General features: G+C 37.3%; 1 protein-coding gene across 2 annotated transcripts in view; it reads right to left on the bottom strand.

The window, feature by feature from the left end:
• Nucleotides 1-1,040: 1,040 nt before the first annotated feature.
• Nucleotides 1,041-15,531, bottom strand: part of KCNN2 (potassium calcium-activated channel subfamily N member 2) — a 76,187-nt gene continuing 61,696 nt past the window's right edge. For both annotated transcript variants that reach the window (XM_075488253.1, XM_075488255.1), the window contains 4 exons: nucleotides 10,963-11,073; nucleotides 8,250-8,377; nucleotides 3,510-3,579; nucleotides 1,041-1,604 (listed from right to left, as the gene is read on the bottom strand). In XM_075488253.1, the coding sequence (XP_075344368.1) occupies nucleotides 1,317-1,604; nucleotides 3,510-3,579; nucleotides 8,250-8,377; nucleotides 10,963-11,073 (597 nt within the window). In that variant the 3' untranslated portion in view covers nucleotides 1,041-1,316. The remainder of the gene's footprint in view (nucleotides 1,605-3,509; nucleotides 3,580-8,249; nucleotides 8,378-10,962; nucleotides 11,074-15,531) is intronic.

Here is a 15,531-nt window from a genome sequence, read left to right as displayed (position 1 = left end):
GAATGCAAGTTACATGTGCTGAGCATTTAAGCTTGCCTAGTTCAGCTACTCTGCAATATAAACCAGGAGAAAAGTCAGCCAGAACTTTTTCAGAGAAGTGTACACTATGCTTTGTGTTTTTTTTTTTAAGAAAGCAGGAGACCTTATTATTTGTGCATGAAAGTAAAGTACCACAGATACCCCACTGCCGTGACTCTAGTCTACAGCAGGGTTTTTTTACAATGCTTTTTGGAAATATTGCTAAAAGTGTCTTGCTAAGCTTGACTGCATAGCAGAAACCATGGGGATTACCCAAACGTAACGTATACAGAACATTGTGCTGCCATCACGCAATTGTGTATACTATAAAGCTCTGTGTCAGTCATTCACTCCAGAAACATTAAACACAAAATGGGAGTGTAGAAAATAGCAACCTAACACTTTCAAAACCCAAATAGCATTAATGGGAGACTTCCAGCTTGAAAGTGATGCTTCTGTCTGGACATACTTACCTGGCATAATTATGAGACTCTGAATAAATGAACAGGACTTTGCCTGTGCTTTTTGCATGCCAGTAGCTTTACAAATAGTCAGTTTAAAAGATCTTTGCCATGGGCATTGCATAAATAATTTTATATACATAAGTATATATGTATATATATTATCTATGTGTGTGTGTACAAATGCATGTTAAACAAAAGCCCTAAGAAGATTTAAAAAACCCATAGCATACTTCATAATTTATTTTCTAAGATAAACTATATTTTAAATTAATCACTTCAGAAATCGAAGCTGTCAGTGACCTTTTAAAATGACTATACATATACAGCACACTGTTAGATAAATATTGATTTTTTTCCCCCTCCACTGCAAGCAAAGTTTAGAGAATTAGTTTTCATACTGAGAGATAATTATTAAGCTTCAATTTTGTTTCTTAACAGTTTATAATTAGGATTAGGCCTTTTGATTGTGCGCTTTTTTTTAGTTGTTAAGTCCAAGTAACCAAGCAATTATGTGCAGAAATTAACCTTTTTATTATATTATATACTGTAGTAGTAAAGTTTGTTTGAAGTGCATGAATAAAAAGTTAGTGAAATTACAGGAGGAACAATCTAATATAGCAATAATAGGTGCATTCACTGTGCATCTGAGAGGAGGAGGGGGGAAAAAAAGAAGAGTTTTTCACTCGTTTTGGCCTAAAACCTGTTCAGGTTTCCAGGATTCTGACATCAGAACCCAGATAACACTGGTTAGAACCATAGGGCTTTACAATAAAAGCTAAAATATTGACCATATGATGGCAAAAAGTCTTTATTTTGTGGTTAACTTATTCTCTTCTAGCTACTCTCTGATGAGGTTGGTGGTGCTGTGGAGGATGATCTCCTTCTTCTTGACAAAGATCGTGATCGTTCAGCACTGTAGGCCACATGCTTATCATAATTTTGTATCTGAGCCTCGAGGAAATCCCTCTGTTGCTGGCTGATTGTCTGGCTAATCAGTCCAGGGAGAGCCTGAATGCTGCCAATTAAAGTTTCCAGTTTAGTTTCCAGAGTAACAATTCTCTTCTCAAAATCTTCGCTTCTTTCGTTTAAGTCAGAAATCATGTCATACATGATGTTTTGAGTCTGAAAGTAGAAGGATGTAAACAAAGGTTTAGAGAGACCTTATGAATGTTGTAACAAGCAGCACAACTCTACAAGGGTTTGTAAATGCTTTTGCACGTCACAAAAAAAAAGAAGGATATGAATATTATAACAATATCTAATCTGGTGAAATAATTTTACTTGTAGATTCAGAATAAACTTTCTACTAAATTTTTTGAGCATAAATTTAATGTATTTTGAGTAGCATTTTAGATGTCAAGGTCTAAATGAATTAGACAAAAGACCAGACCTTTTTTGGAAGTTCAGGTGCTTAGAAATGCACCATGCTAAGCTTTGTGAACAGTCAGTTGTGTAAGCCACCACGAGACCGAAGGCTCCAAAGCCATGATCCATCCTTGACTCTTCTGTATTTCCTGTGGTTTTAAGCATTCTCATTCTTCTAAGCAGAACACAAATGTTGTTGTTCATTTGCATTCTCCTTAAACTGACCAGGTTTTCTTGAGCTGGCTGTAGTAAGAGTAGTCGGGTGGATTGTTTTTGAAATGTAGTGCAAGGAGTAAAAACTCAATTGCATGCTTCTCTACTTCTGCGTTCCCCAATCTATCTACCCTCTACAAAACAGTGTTTGGTTACAGCAAGTTTATAGGGTGTACTTTAAAATGCCACAGTGGTCAGGAAAAATGTAATCTGAAATCTGTTATTTCATAGAGACTTGGAACTGGTTAAAAATAATGACTGAATTTCTCCCTCTGATAGACTGAGACTTCAGATTAGACTTAACCTAGAGTCAAAACTGGATGGAATTCAGTGGACAAATTGGTTGAAGTTTATAAACCATCCAAAGGGAATGAAAATTAATTGAATGACTGACTGCCTGAAGTGTAAAGCACTTCAGTATCAGATGAGTGTCGATAACCCATTTTTCTGCCCCGTTTCAAGCTGCTAGCATAACCCTTGAAAGCAAAGTAGTCTACATTAAATAGTATCTGAAAAGTCCTTATCAGTTGCCAGAAGCATGAGACTGAAATGTATTTTCAACAACCGAAGTTGTCAGATGGTTCTCTAAAGCAAAAGGGGAATGAGCACTGAATAATTTAATCTTTGCTTTGATGCACTTTAAATTGAGGAGGGTTTTGAGGTACATAAAGAGGTGTACAGGAAACCCTTAGGAAAAGCTCATTAATGCCTCTAATGTAGCCTCAAATTAAGATCAAAGTAACTATTAAATACTGAGGTCTAATGTGAAACCTAGAGTGCTATGAGCTCAGCCCTCTAAGTCTCTAGTTATTATTTTATATTAATGAAAAATCCCAGCAACAATAGACAAGCAGTTTGCAACTGAATAGCTTCTACCTCATCTCAAATGGCTTAAAAAAGATTAATAAAGCCTTAAGACATATTAGTAAAGTAGGCAGCTATTACTCATTATAAAAACTTAAAACAAATGCAGACCTAAATTTAATTGTCCAAAGTCACTGCTGCGTAAGACAACAGGAATAGAAAACCAGAACCTCTTATTCCAGTCTGTGTGAGAGCCTGTGTACTATAGTCCCTCACGGCACAGTCACTATCACCGGACAGGAAATCTTTTTATTATGCAGCACTACACTACTACGGCCCACTCACAGTTCAGCATTTACCATGACCACTGCAGTCACTTCAGGAGCTCTCAGGATCAGCCTCTCAACTGTGAAATCTTTTTCAAATGTACAAAAGAAAAAAAATACGGTGCATTCAAACTTTGGTCAGAGCCATAAACAAGATGGTTCATTCAGTAGGTGTTACCACAAAACACACATATATTTTCATTTTCTACAAATAACAAACTTGTTAACAATATTTGCATGTATAATGCATAACATTTTCACTTCCAAACTCTTCATTTTCAAAGGATGAATGTTAAAACAACAGTAATTGCCTACTAACCTTTGCCAGGTCCACCAAAGTGTTGGCTTGATCATTCAGTTTCCTTTGTTCCATTTTTACACTTCTTAATCTAAAAAGTGGAAATTTTAAGTCAGATTTTTTTGTGCATGTGGTCGTAGTAGGATTTCTAAAAAGCATGCACAAAACTTACAAGAGCAAATAACTGCATGGACAATGCCTTGAGTACTTTGTGTAAAGTCAGAACTGGTCATGTGCCTGCTACAATGAGAAGCATGCTTCTTCAACACCGCAAAAAAGGAAACAGCAAGGAAATGTGATGTCCTTGAGAATACCATTTGCCATGGTCAAAGTTGAATTCAAAAAGGGAGATAACAATTTATCCAGACTATATGAAAGAAAGCCAAAACATTCCTCAAAGCCTCAGTATCGTGACAAGTAGATATAGGAAGAAACATAGAACAACTGTTTTTTGTCATTAATGTTGTAGCAATAAGAATCTTCCCATGCCTACATGACTAGATACAGGTATTAGCCCTGTTCTGTCGGAAATGGATTGGGTTAGCAGGTGTTTGAACCTGATGGAAATACAGTGATAAGTGAGTTTCTCATTACTTTAAACAGAACTTCCATCTGACCAGCAGCTAAATAACCAACATACTTGCCAATACATTTTATTTTCTTACATAATTTGTGAATCTAAATATGATTACATTTTAAACTTACATTAGACATTCCTTTTCAATGAGCTATATAAACTACAGCATTGAAAAACTATGAAAGAAGCAGCAAAAGTATATTTTTCTCTTTGATGTCTACCTATCTGCATTATTAGTAGTTATGCACATTCTTTGAAAGATATATACATGACCTTCCTTATGTGTTCCCTGAAACAAAGTCCATGTTTTTCAGATTAACTACTAGAGGAGTGGTTTGTAGATGTGCTTTTTCACAAATAAGCCATTTCTCCCTTAAGTAAGAGTCATTTGTTCAACATTTCCCAAACGAAAAATACTTGACTTTCAATGACTTTTCGAGTGGCTGTTCTAAGCAGGAAATAGCATTTTTCAAAAACAACATACCAATTTATAAACAATGTGTGATAAGATACCATGCAGCCAACTAGTATGTCAAGGGCCAACCAAGCTAACCATTTGGTTAGCTGTCAAATGAAAATAAATTTGGCAGCATTTTGTGGCAGGTGGGTTGCTAATGCATACTCTGCCTATTTCTCGGTGATGGTGTTACTTAGAAAGCTAGTTTAAAGAAAGCCTTCTTGGAGATATTCCAAAATCAGGAAGTTTCTGTTCATAACTTTAGTTACTGAGCATTTCCTTTCATATCTAGGCTAACCACCATGAGAAAATAAGTTGTGAGGAGTGAAATATAAAACACGTGGAAATAACTCTGTTAAGGTAGAAATCAATTGTTCCCATAAAATTGACATTCCAGCAGCTTGTTACTGAAATGCCATACACTCTTCTTCCCCTGGAGGCTTCCTTCAGAGCACAACATAAATGCACACTGTATGAATGGTGCTTTCAGAGGCTATGAGCTGGAGCTATTCTAAAGCAAAAAATATGGAGGAGTCTCCAAGGTATGGAGTTATATCATTACCGTCTCAGAACAGAATAATTACTCAAAGGTAAGCATGTAATGATTTGACTGGAGAATGATAACCTTAGTGTTTTGGTGAGCATCTCTCAAATAATTTGAAGAATATGTGTTTTCTGCTTTTCTTAAGATTCATTGACTCATCTGTTTGCCAGTTAGTATTTAATTTTAAAATTCCAAGACATCCATTGTTATTGTAGCAGTACAAGTACCAACTGAAACCAGCATGATAATTCCTCGTGGTAACCAACCCAATACCTATCACAGACTGTGATGTATCTCTAGGTAATGGCAAGTCTTTAGCTGCAGCAGCCGAATTTAAAGAAAACTGTCAGACTTTTGTTCCTAAATTCATTAAGAGAAAACATGAAACATCTTGATTTTATGAACTTCACTTATCACAGCAAAAGATCATGATTCTGGATCGCGTTTCCATGGCAGCAATCAGACCACTGAGGTTCACAAATAAAGACTCTATTTTTTGCATGCAGACAGTGGTAAATTCTGCAAATTTAGAAAGGAACAGCTTATACAACTTACTTCCGAGCTCTATTTTCATTTTGTTGAAATAAAAAGACAAAACAAAAGAAAACAAACTGTAAAATATACTGAAACAACCAAATGAGCACAATGGGCTCAATTCAGCAGGTGGGAAGTCCTGGGGAGTTGCTACTTCTTTCAATCATAACTGCCTGAGGTGGAGTCTAACTCACGTGCATTCATCACGAAGGAACCTGCAATAGCTTCAAACCTTCCCATTAACTATCATCTGTAGATTTTCTTATTCATACAATACATAAAATGCCTTTTAATAGTATCATTTAGAGTGATGATTTCACCTTCATGTTATTTAGTGTGCACGAGAAGCAAAAAAGACCCAGACCAGCTGTAGGCAGTTTTAGAGCTGCGACCGTGAGTTTCAGACAGACTCTTATCATGATCTGCTCTGTTTCTTGTATAAAACTGGCCCTGAAACTTCACTCCTTTTATTTCTGTCTCCAGTGAAATGGTTGGAAAGGTGAAGGAGGGGGACCAATAAAAACCTAAGAATCCAGAAAGATGGAAAAGAGCCATATACTACCATGAGTCACTTAAGAAAAGTTCAAAGACGCAAAGGGAGAAAAAATAATTTGCACCCATCTACTCTGCTACAGCTGGAAGAAAGCAAACTACTAGAGCAATGTTTTCAGCCATGGCACATTCTTCAGCATATTGAGAAAATGATCCTTTTTTTTTTTTTTTTTTGGCTTAAATACAACAATTTTGGGAATGGGATGCAAAGCACTAAAGGACAGAGGGAAATGCATTATTAACACAGCTGTTCAAAGTTTGGCTGGCACAGCTAGGAAAAAATTACTGCTGCCACCTTCTACCTTCTTTACCCCACCTGATTAATGAATTTTTAAGGCAGATGCAGAACAACACTTTACATCCTGTGAAGCTCTTCTGGGCTTGAATGATATATAAAGCTGCAGATCAAGCCTGCTGTGCTTTTTAGATTCTTCTCTAAAGTGTGCACACACACACAGACACACACACACACACACACAGACAAAATAAACAGCAAAGTTAAAATGTTAGGGAATAACCTTTGCAATCAAGGATTCAAGTCCAGCAAAGGATGCACAGGACATGCCATCCTCTATCCCAGAACCCCTGCTACTCCCCTCTGCCTCCCAATCCTTTAAGCTAACCAGGATGATCAAACTGGGAAAATATACTTTTTATATCCACATAAAAATGCCTTGACTTTTTTAGTCTTTTTATTCCTTCAAGTATTTCTGCAATAGCACAGTAACATTTAATCCTGAAAGTTTGCTAAATATAATATAGTAATCAAGGTTTATAGAATACTTCACACTTTAAGCTTAGCTACCCATTGCTTTAAAACATTACTATGAAACAGAGAAACAATGACTGTTAGCCTAAATTTACTAATAGGAAATATAATAACCTGGCCTTTCCTTCCTGTCTTTCCTGCATGATGACATATAGGTGTTCTTTTCATGATGGATGCTTCCGTCACATCTCCTCACAGGTTGGCTCAGACACAGACCCACACTCAAAAGTTATCAAAACATCAGTTTGAAATTAAACTTATTTAATTTATCTACATCTCCCCAGTATCTCATGGAAACTAATTTCATAGGCTGTACAAATGGCTGCCTCAAGCTGGATTTGTCTTGCTATCGAATACAGCAAGACAAATAGTAGCATAGGTCCTGACCATTCCTCAAGAAGAATCTGTGGTTCCTAGGCACAAAAGTCTCTTTTTTTCTCCCATGTAGTCCAAGGAAGAACCAAATCTTTGTGCAGTTCTGCTGGTTTTGATGTGCTTTATGACAAATAAGTATTATGAATTTTAGATAATTACTTATAGTCTGGCAATACCATAATTCAGCTTAATCCTACCACTGGTTACAGTTCTCAGGCTTGTTTTCTACCCCTTAAGATTTCAGTAGAGGGGAAGAACTCATCTGAGTCATGCCAGAGGTGCTGAAAGGTCACACAATGACTGTTGGCATATACTCCCGTTTTCTGGAACGGATGCCAGGGGTCATAGCTGACACACCAACATTTGATTTTATGCACTGAGCATATACGGTGGAGAGAGGCAACTAACTGCTGTTGGGCTGTACAATGATGCTTGATGCATATTCTTTTCATTAAACACTACATACATAGTCATAGGCTCCCTTCTATCGCATCATTCTGATTTTAAATTATTAAAACATCTACTACAAATTAAACTTTTTTCATTTTCTTCAGTCTATTGTAGCTTGTATCTTACTACCTGTAAGCAAATATGTAACAACAAAGGATAGTCTCAGTGGCAAAAGACAAAAAGAGTCTTAGACAATTCAAGAAGTGTGGGAAACTTCTAAAAAAAATATAAACAAGTTTGATTTACCCCATATTGGACATATGCAACCAGCATACTTTTTTATTTTTTTGCAAACAGGTAATACAGTAAAACCTTATCTTTGTGTTACTCTTGGAGAAAAATCATCCTCAAGAGCAATGTTCTATGAAGGGGAGAGAGAGAGCGGGCAGGGGAGAGAAGGGAGAGGGCAAGATGGGACATGGGGACTAAGAGTGACTCTGAGGGAAAGGGAAACTAAGAGAGAAAACACCTGGAGAGGAAAACCAAAGCAAAATAGTACTTACTGATGAATAGCTTGCAAGAACTTGCGTTGATGTTTCCTTACTTTTGCATGGTCTATCTTTTTAACCAGCTTTGTGTTTTTATAAATTAACCATGTTTCCCTGAGTACATTGGCCGCTGCATTTTTCACCTGTTTAATAAAAGAAAAACACCAGGCTGACAAAAGTAGCATTACGTCATGTTTTCTCTTTTCTGGTATAAACTCTTTCTAAAGTACTTAAGACCCTGCCTAACTGTGGGAAGTGGGTACACCAAGAAGCTGCAGCACTGAGGGCAGAAAGCAATAACTGGACCAACTGGACTGCTGAGCAATTTCTGTGTCACTTATAAACGTGATATTGGGACCAGCTCTCTTTGCATTGGGGAATAATTTGTCCCTCTTTAAAGAGTTAGCACCATTTGGTGTTTATGGCAATATAAATTACAGTGAGGAAATACTAATGCATTATCTGTATGGTAATTAACTAAATGTATTTAATAGGATCATAACATTTCTCTCTTTCTTGTTCTATGGTTAGTACCTCTTAATTCTCTTAGCAATTTCACAGTCTTTTAAATTTCCAGAGCTGTTTGAACATACTTTTTTTCTTCTTTTCTTTACTTTTTTATTCTTGTTTCTTTTTACCATTCTCTGAGAAGATGAAAAAATATCTTGTTAATTAATGTGGCCAGTATTCTATTTTGTAAGTGCTTTGAAAATTTTTTTTTTACATGTGCTTTCCATAAAATGTTAAAGGTAAGAGTACCTACAGTTCCTTCTTAGGCCCTCCAAAATTTTCAAGAATGCTTGAAAACAACAGACAAAGAATTTTAATGCAATGTTGATTAATGACAGAATGACTAGTGTACTTGCAAAGGAAAACTGTCCTTATTATTAATCTTTATTTTCTCTCCCTCTAACTTTATATGTCAGTCACTGAAGCATCAGAGCTAAGTCAATGTCTAGGTAAAGGCATTGCAGGAATGCCAGGCAGTAGCTCTTCCCAGCAAGCAGTCCCCACCTTGTACCTGTAGAAGTGTTGGGGAACCTTGGTCCTGACTTCAGTGGAAGCACAATCACCTTTTAGAGTATTCCTCACAATCTCTACCTAGTCCTTCCATTTCAACAAGGTATGGCTATCTTCAGGCTGTGAGGAAACCTCTCTAGTATCTGCGTAACCGATTTGTGACCTGATGTGCTTCTCAGATTTGTTTGCTTGGTTGCTTTTCATGTGCTTTGAGTTTCATGAGTTTGAAGCTACCAAAGCACCACTTGGAAACAGATTAGGCTGATATTTAGATTTATATGAAGGATAGCTGAATAAAATGAGCTTTAAAAGGCACAAATGAACACCAGACTCAAAATCTGGCTAATCTTTACAAAATCTTTTTCCCTCCTGAAAGACATTTTGAGCTCAGCTGTCAGATTACGCTAGAGAAGTGACTGTGCTAGGAAGGGACAAATTGTTGTCTGTGGTCTAGTATCAAGACGACCGTAACTGACCATAATAGGAGTGTAAATCAACAAGCTCAGACAGACACCTCAAGTCAGACACCCTTTATACCTATCTAAGAACTGCCTTCCCACTCATCCTTAGTCCTTCCCCACAGTGACTGCTTAGGGGAGAGACAGGCTGTTAGTGCCGACCAGCACAGAAACGAGGGAGCCAGCACAACCAGAGCGGTGTGCCGACGTGTCCTGGAAGCACAGCGTGTAGAGACACGACATGGCTCTCTGCAGCAGAGGACCTGTGGCAGCACAGCACTGCACGGCTGCATGGAGCTGTGCTGAGGCAGCCAACCGCCTTCCCGCCCGGAGCAGAGCCGTGGCTTCCAGCTCAGGCATCGACACCCCTGTCCATCCATCAGTAAGGACAAGCTCCTGTTGTGTTCCTGTTGTTGATCAACTCAGGAGTTCCTGGTGTTGAACTCCTGAGTTCCTGTTGTGAGTGTAAGGACCTTCTTCTCTGTATTGGCTCTTCTCAATAACAAAGATTAAACAAGTTGAGAGGACTATGTAGCTCCTACTCACTTTCTTGTTCCCTCAACACGGACCTGTTTTATTTCAATAAAAGACTTCTATTGCCTTGTTTGCTGCATTCTTTCATTTTTCAAGATGATATTGCAAATTAAACTATATTTCATAAGGAATTTTTTTTTTTTTATGAATGCTAATGATTTCTGGAGGTGGTTTTAAAATAATCTCTTCTAAAAATATTATCGACAAACATCTTTCAAGGCACTTCAGTTCTGTGTGCCGCTAAGTGAACCCTGTGTTTAGTACATGAAGCAATTGGAAAGCTTGTCTCACTCACAACCTATGAATATGTCTTTTTCTTAAGAACGTCCTTCATAGCTTGAAATTCTTGTATATATCAGTCATTTAACCTATTTTAGCTATAAAAAATTTGTATATTTTACTCATATGCTGCATGGAAGTTTTTTAGTTTAATATAATAGTCTTTAGTTTCACAGCATTTAACTGTTGGTTATAGCAATTATCTCCCAGCTGCAAGGACCCTCTATAGAAAAATATTAAAATCCTCAAAATCTGATGAGAACTCGCAGTTGCCCTCAATTCAGTGAAAGACTCAAGGCATTCAATTCCTCCTCCTTGCAAAATCACACCCGTGAAAAAGTTCAGTAGGAGAACAGAGCAGGAGACCATTTAAAACAAATGCAGAAATAAATTAACGCACATTTCCTTTTCAGTTGTGAATATAAAGTGTGACTTACTCTTTTAGTTAGCTGGGTGTCCATCATGAAATTATGCACATGTTTTTCAGCTTTGGTAAGTTCTAACTTCCTTGCCACCACAGCTACCACCAGTGCAGTGCACCCAGCACCCTGAAAACAATAAAACAAACCCCCAAGATGTTACTACTGCGTTTTGCAGAGTTTTAGTGGAAGCTTCTCCTTTGCTGTAGAAGTATGGCAGGCATCAGGTGATTCATCCCTGGTAAATATAGTGAACATGCTACAGCTATTTCAGTACAGAGTAATAGGAAAAGTCAGTAATTACAGGCTGGTAAATTGTCAAGGCATCAAAATAATTAGTGAGCAGCATCACTTAAAAGTTCTGCTTTTTTTCCTGCAGGGGTTGAAAATTTGAACACATCCCATTTCTAGTGCATAAACAAAGGGGGTGATCAAAACAACTTTTAAACCCCAGAATATTAGTAAATAAATGCAGAATACCCTGTTCTTAACAATTGTCTCAAGGTTACAGCAATCGCTAAAGAGGAAGTAAGATTAGATTAGTATTTAGCATACAAAAACCCTGAAGTTTCTTAGAATTTTCTGTAGGGCGTAAAAATAATCACAAATTTAGTATTTAATCACTTTAGTATACTTCCCTGTTGTTCTCTGAGTCCTTCAATGATCTTTTCCTATAGTATTTCTGTTTATCTTATTACCATTTAAAATAGCACACATACAGAAGACCATTTCTTCAAAACTTGGATGGAGAAAATATGAATTTTCTAATTTGTGCTGTGTGTATGTATGCATATGCATGTATATACACGGACACACATGTTCACAACAGGCCAAAGCCAGTAGGTGCCTGTCCCTTTGAAATGACAGTGCCTTTATCAGCATCACATTTACATGTTTTTTTGGGGGGGAGGAAAGGAAGGGAAAGGAGGCTAAAATGAGCCAGGTAATGAGACACATCTAGAGGTATTATTGACTTTACACTATTAATAAATTCTGCTGCCTTAGTCTTTTTTTTTAAAACAGATCTTTACAGGTTCTTTTTAAAAAGGTACAAAAAATCACATTAAATATACAAGGCTGGGTTTAACTTGCAGGTTCACCCCAATCTAGTTGTTATTGCACCTGTGTCAGTTACTCTCCAGTATAAAGCAATCTCTTGTTGCACATTGAAGCTTACCACATTTTCATTCACAGAGCTTTCTTCCACTCTCTCTGTATTTCTCCCATTAATTTACTCTCTCTCCATTCCCGACCTCTATAACTGCCTTACTCTCTCCAGAAAATCCAGAAGAAATCTCTGAATCTAGCTTGCAAAATACAAATTCCATTAATAAACACACAGAGACTGCAAAATAAATGAACTCATTGGAAACCCTTATTCACATAGTGTCCTCAAAAAAATGAACGTGCTTTCTCTGCTTACTTACTGAGGCACCCAATGAATTTTGTGTAAGTCTCCAGTTAATTAATTCTCCCTTCCCCTGGTAGATTGTCCCAAGAAATCCATCTGCTCCCTCACAAACACTTAATTCTCTGCAATTAGTTCTTACCTAGCAAAGCTTCTATGCCCAACAGCTCCCGACTCCCTTGAATGAGTCCCTTATAATTTTGCTGCATTTCCTGCTTCTCTCCTGTCCTCAATACTAAGCTTTCTAGCTTTGCTGTTCCCTCTCCCTCTGTTTTCCAACCGTGTCAATAGAAGTTCATGGTAATTTACCTGAAGTCTTGCTCTCTCCATGAGATGAGTCAAAATGGGGCTGTAAGTTCCTTGCTTCTCCAGATCCCACTAAGAGTTAAAAAGGAAGAAGACAGCCAACGCAGCTTAAGGCTGAGCACTTCAGAAATGCACCGAGCCTTCTGAGAAGAGGACTAGGCAGGAGATACTCTACCATATGCTCTACCTCCCCAGAAAATAGACAGCTCTCCTTTGGTCTCCTTCCCGTGAAGGAGGGCAGGAGGGAAGTGCTAATATATGGAAGACTTCTCTATGGGCAAATAAATAAATAAATTACCCCATACAATAGCAAGAACATGAAGAGAAAAGCAAGACATCTTTTGGCCCAGTGTGTCAGGATAACCGGGGCCAGATGTTGATATAACGACAGAACTAGAGTTCTGCCTGCTTACAACAAGAATTCTAAAACGGAATGAGATTATTAATACAGACACCACTGGCAAAGTGGCACAAACCAGCTGTTTATGCCAAGCTACAAGGGGAGAGAAATATTAATCCCCCTTCCCAGCCCCCCAAAAACCAGCTAGACGAATGGTGACAGACAAAAGGAATTTGGTTTGAGTTGAAATTATTCCAGCGTTTGCAATTACCTCTCATGCTTTTTCAGAGTGGCATAGCAGTTATAAGGGCCAAACGCTGTTAAAAAAGTAGCGTTATATCTCACATGAAAGACACTGCCTGCAGCAGCAGAATATAGTCACCAGCAAGCTATGACAACCTCCTCTATTGTGTACATGCACTGCTATCTTCCTTATCTCCAGAACAGCTTACTGCAACGGCAAGGTATTCTAGATTCAGGTCACCCCTCTTGGCTTTGTGGGATATGATGGGATCTCAGGATATCAAAATGAGCTCTTTTAGCATTTCTGCAAAAGAAGGAAGTATTATATTATCTGCATGTTTACGTTTTGCAGTACCTTGAAAGAAAACAAATTACACTCATTCTTTAAACAACCAACAGCTTACAGAAATAAGATTGAAATTCCACTTAAAGTACATGATGCTAATTAATATTTTATGTTACAGTGCTCTGCACTATTATGTGGCTCCCCTAAAGATCTCAGCATCCTTAAATATACGAATAAAGTGAAAATTATTCCAAACTGCAGACATTAAATAGAGGTAATACAGTTACTTTAAAATGGTAGCATTGTAAGCATCATACTTGCCATGTTTTTTAATATCCTGATTCACTTGAAAATCAGGAACATGAATTCAACGAATTCATGCTCATATGTTCAGGTTTTTTTCTTACATCAATACTACATAATGCAGCAGCTACTTTTCTATTAAAATGACTTAGGCTAAATAAAAGCACCATGATAATTATTTCAACTGCAAGAAGGGCTCTTTTGAGCATAAGATTCTAAAAAGTCTTATATTTGATTATGGCATTTTATAATTTCCAACATCATTCTTTTTATACTGTTTTGAAGTAAATAATAAACTAAATCACTGCTTCAAGCTCTTGCTTAACTTTCAGGGGAATTATATATCATACAAAGGAAATGAAAAAGGCAGGAATGTATATATTTTCAAGTATCAAGGCAGTAATTAGTTCTATTTGGAATTCGCACTCCTCACTCAGTCCCCTGTCCGACTCTTGCTTTACAGAGTTATTGTAGTGTATTTTGGCTTGGCAAGCAGCCTGATTTTAAGGGCACTTAGGACTTCCAGTATGTCAAAATTTGAGGAAAAAGAGAATGAAAGAATGAATATTCATAATGTTCCCTCATCAGTCCACTGCAACTTTAGCTAGTGATATATATATCTGAAAGCCACCAACTTCTACCCCATTGAACAGTCCATTCAAGGTGTGGCTAAAGTAAAAGATGAAAAAGCAAGTGTCAGATTCCAAAGAATTAAAAAGCATCAGTTTGTGCTAGCTACTAAATGTTCATAACTATGTACAACAGAACTAAAAGGTCTGACTTACTTAAGACTATTTCACAAGAAAGGGAAAAAATGGCCAAAAAATTTAATCAATTCATGCCATGCTGACTATTCAGATTTTCAGTGATTTCAGGCAAATTTGAAAAACAGACAATTCAGCTTTCACTGTTTCTCAAAATTGCAGAATTCTTTTTCTATGCAGAAAAGTTTTGTATGTGCTCACATGAAATGAAGCATTAAACACTTAGAAGCTGTGTTGACAATTTAGACACAACTGTTAAAAAACCTGGACACAAATTATTACCCCACATACAGTGTAAGCAACGTGGGCAAGCCAAAGTTAAAATCTGACTATATTGCTCATCTGCTCCATTTAATGGAAACAGGTAACAACAGAATTAACCATGCATTAATTTGATTTCTTTCAAGTACTCTATGATCAAGGGTTTGCCAGCAACCACCAGTTTTAAAATCTGATCTACCTGAATTTTTCTATTTTCCAGAAAGCATGTAGAGGCTGAACAAACTTATCTACTAAACCAGGAGAAGCCCTTAAAGATCACAGATTTAAAAACGGGCTTCGCTAAAACGACAAGACCAGGACTCTGCCGATAAGCTGAGCAATGCCTATTTTCTATTTGCAAGGATCTGGAGATGAAGCACATGAACCTCATCCTGAATGTACAGTATTTCTTGCTTGATATGAAATGGTGCTTATTAGTCTTCAGTAAAAGCAAGAAGTCTGAAAACAAACATATGACACATCCTCAGTCTTTCAGCTGGGCAAAGGAACAAACACTAGACTGCACAGTGACAACAAATCTCTGATGGTGATGTAAAACTTGCATTTGTGAGCAGTACAATCTTGAAGCATAAGGTTTACAGCCATTTACACTGGACAGAACTTGCCTTGACCGTCAAGCTGTTTAGCTGCTGTCCTGTATGAAAACATTTTGATG

The sequence above is a fragment of the Mycteria americana genome, chromosome Z (assembly GCF_035582795.1).
Source record: "Mycteria americana isolate JAX WOST 10 ecotype Jacksonville Zoo and Gardens chromosome Z, USCA_MyAme_1.0, whole genome shotgun sequence".
Classification (NCBI taxonomy): domain Eukaryota; kingdom Metazoa; phylum Chordata; class Aves; order Ciconiiformes; family Ciconiidae; genus Mycteria; species Mycteria americana.
This window is presented reverse-complemented; position numbering and strand designations above follow the sequence as displayed.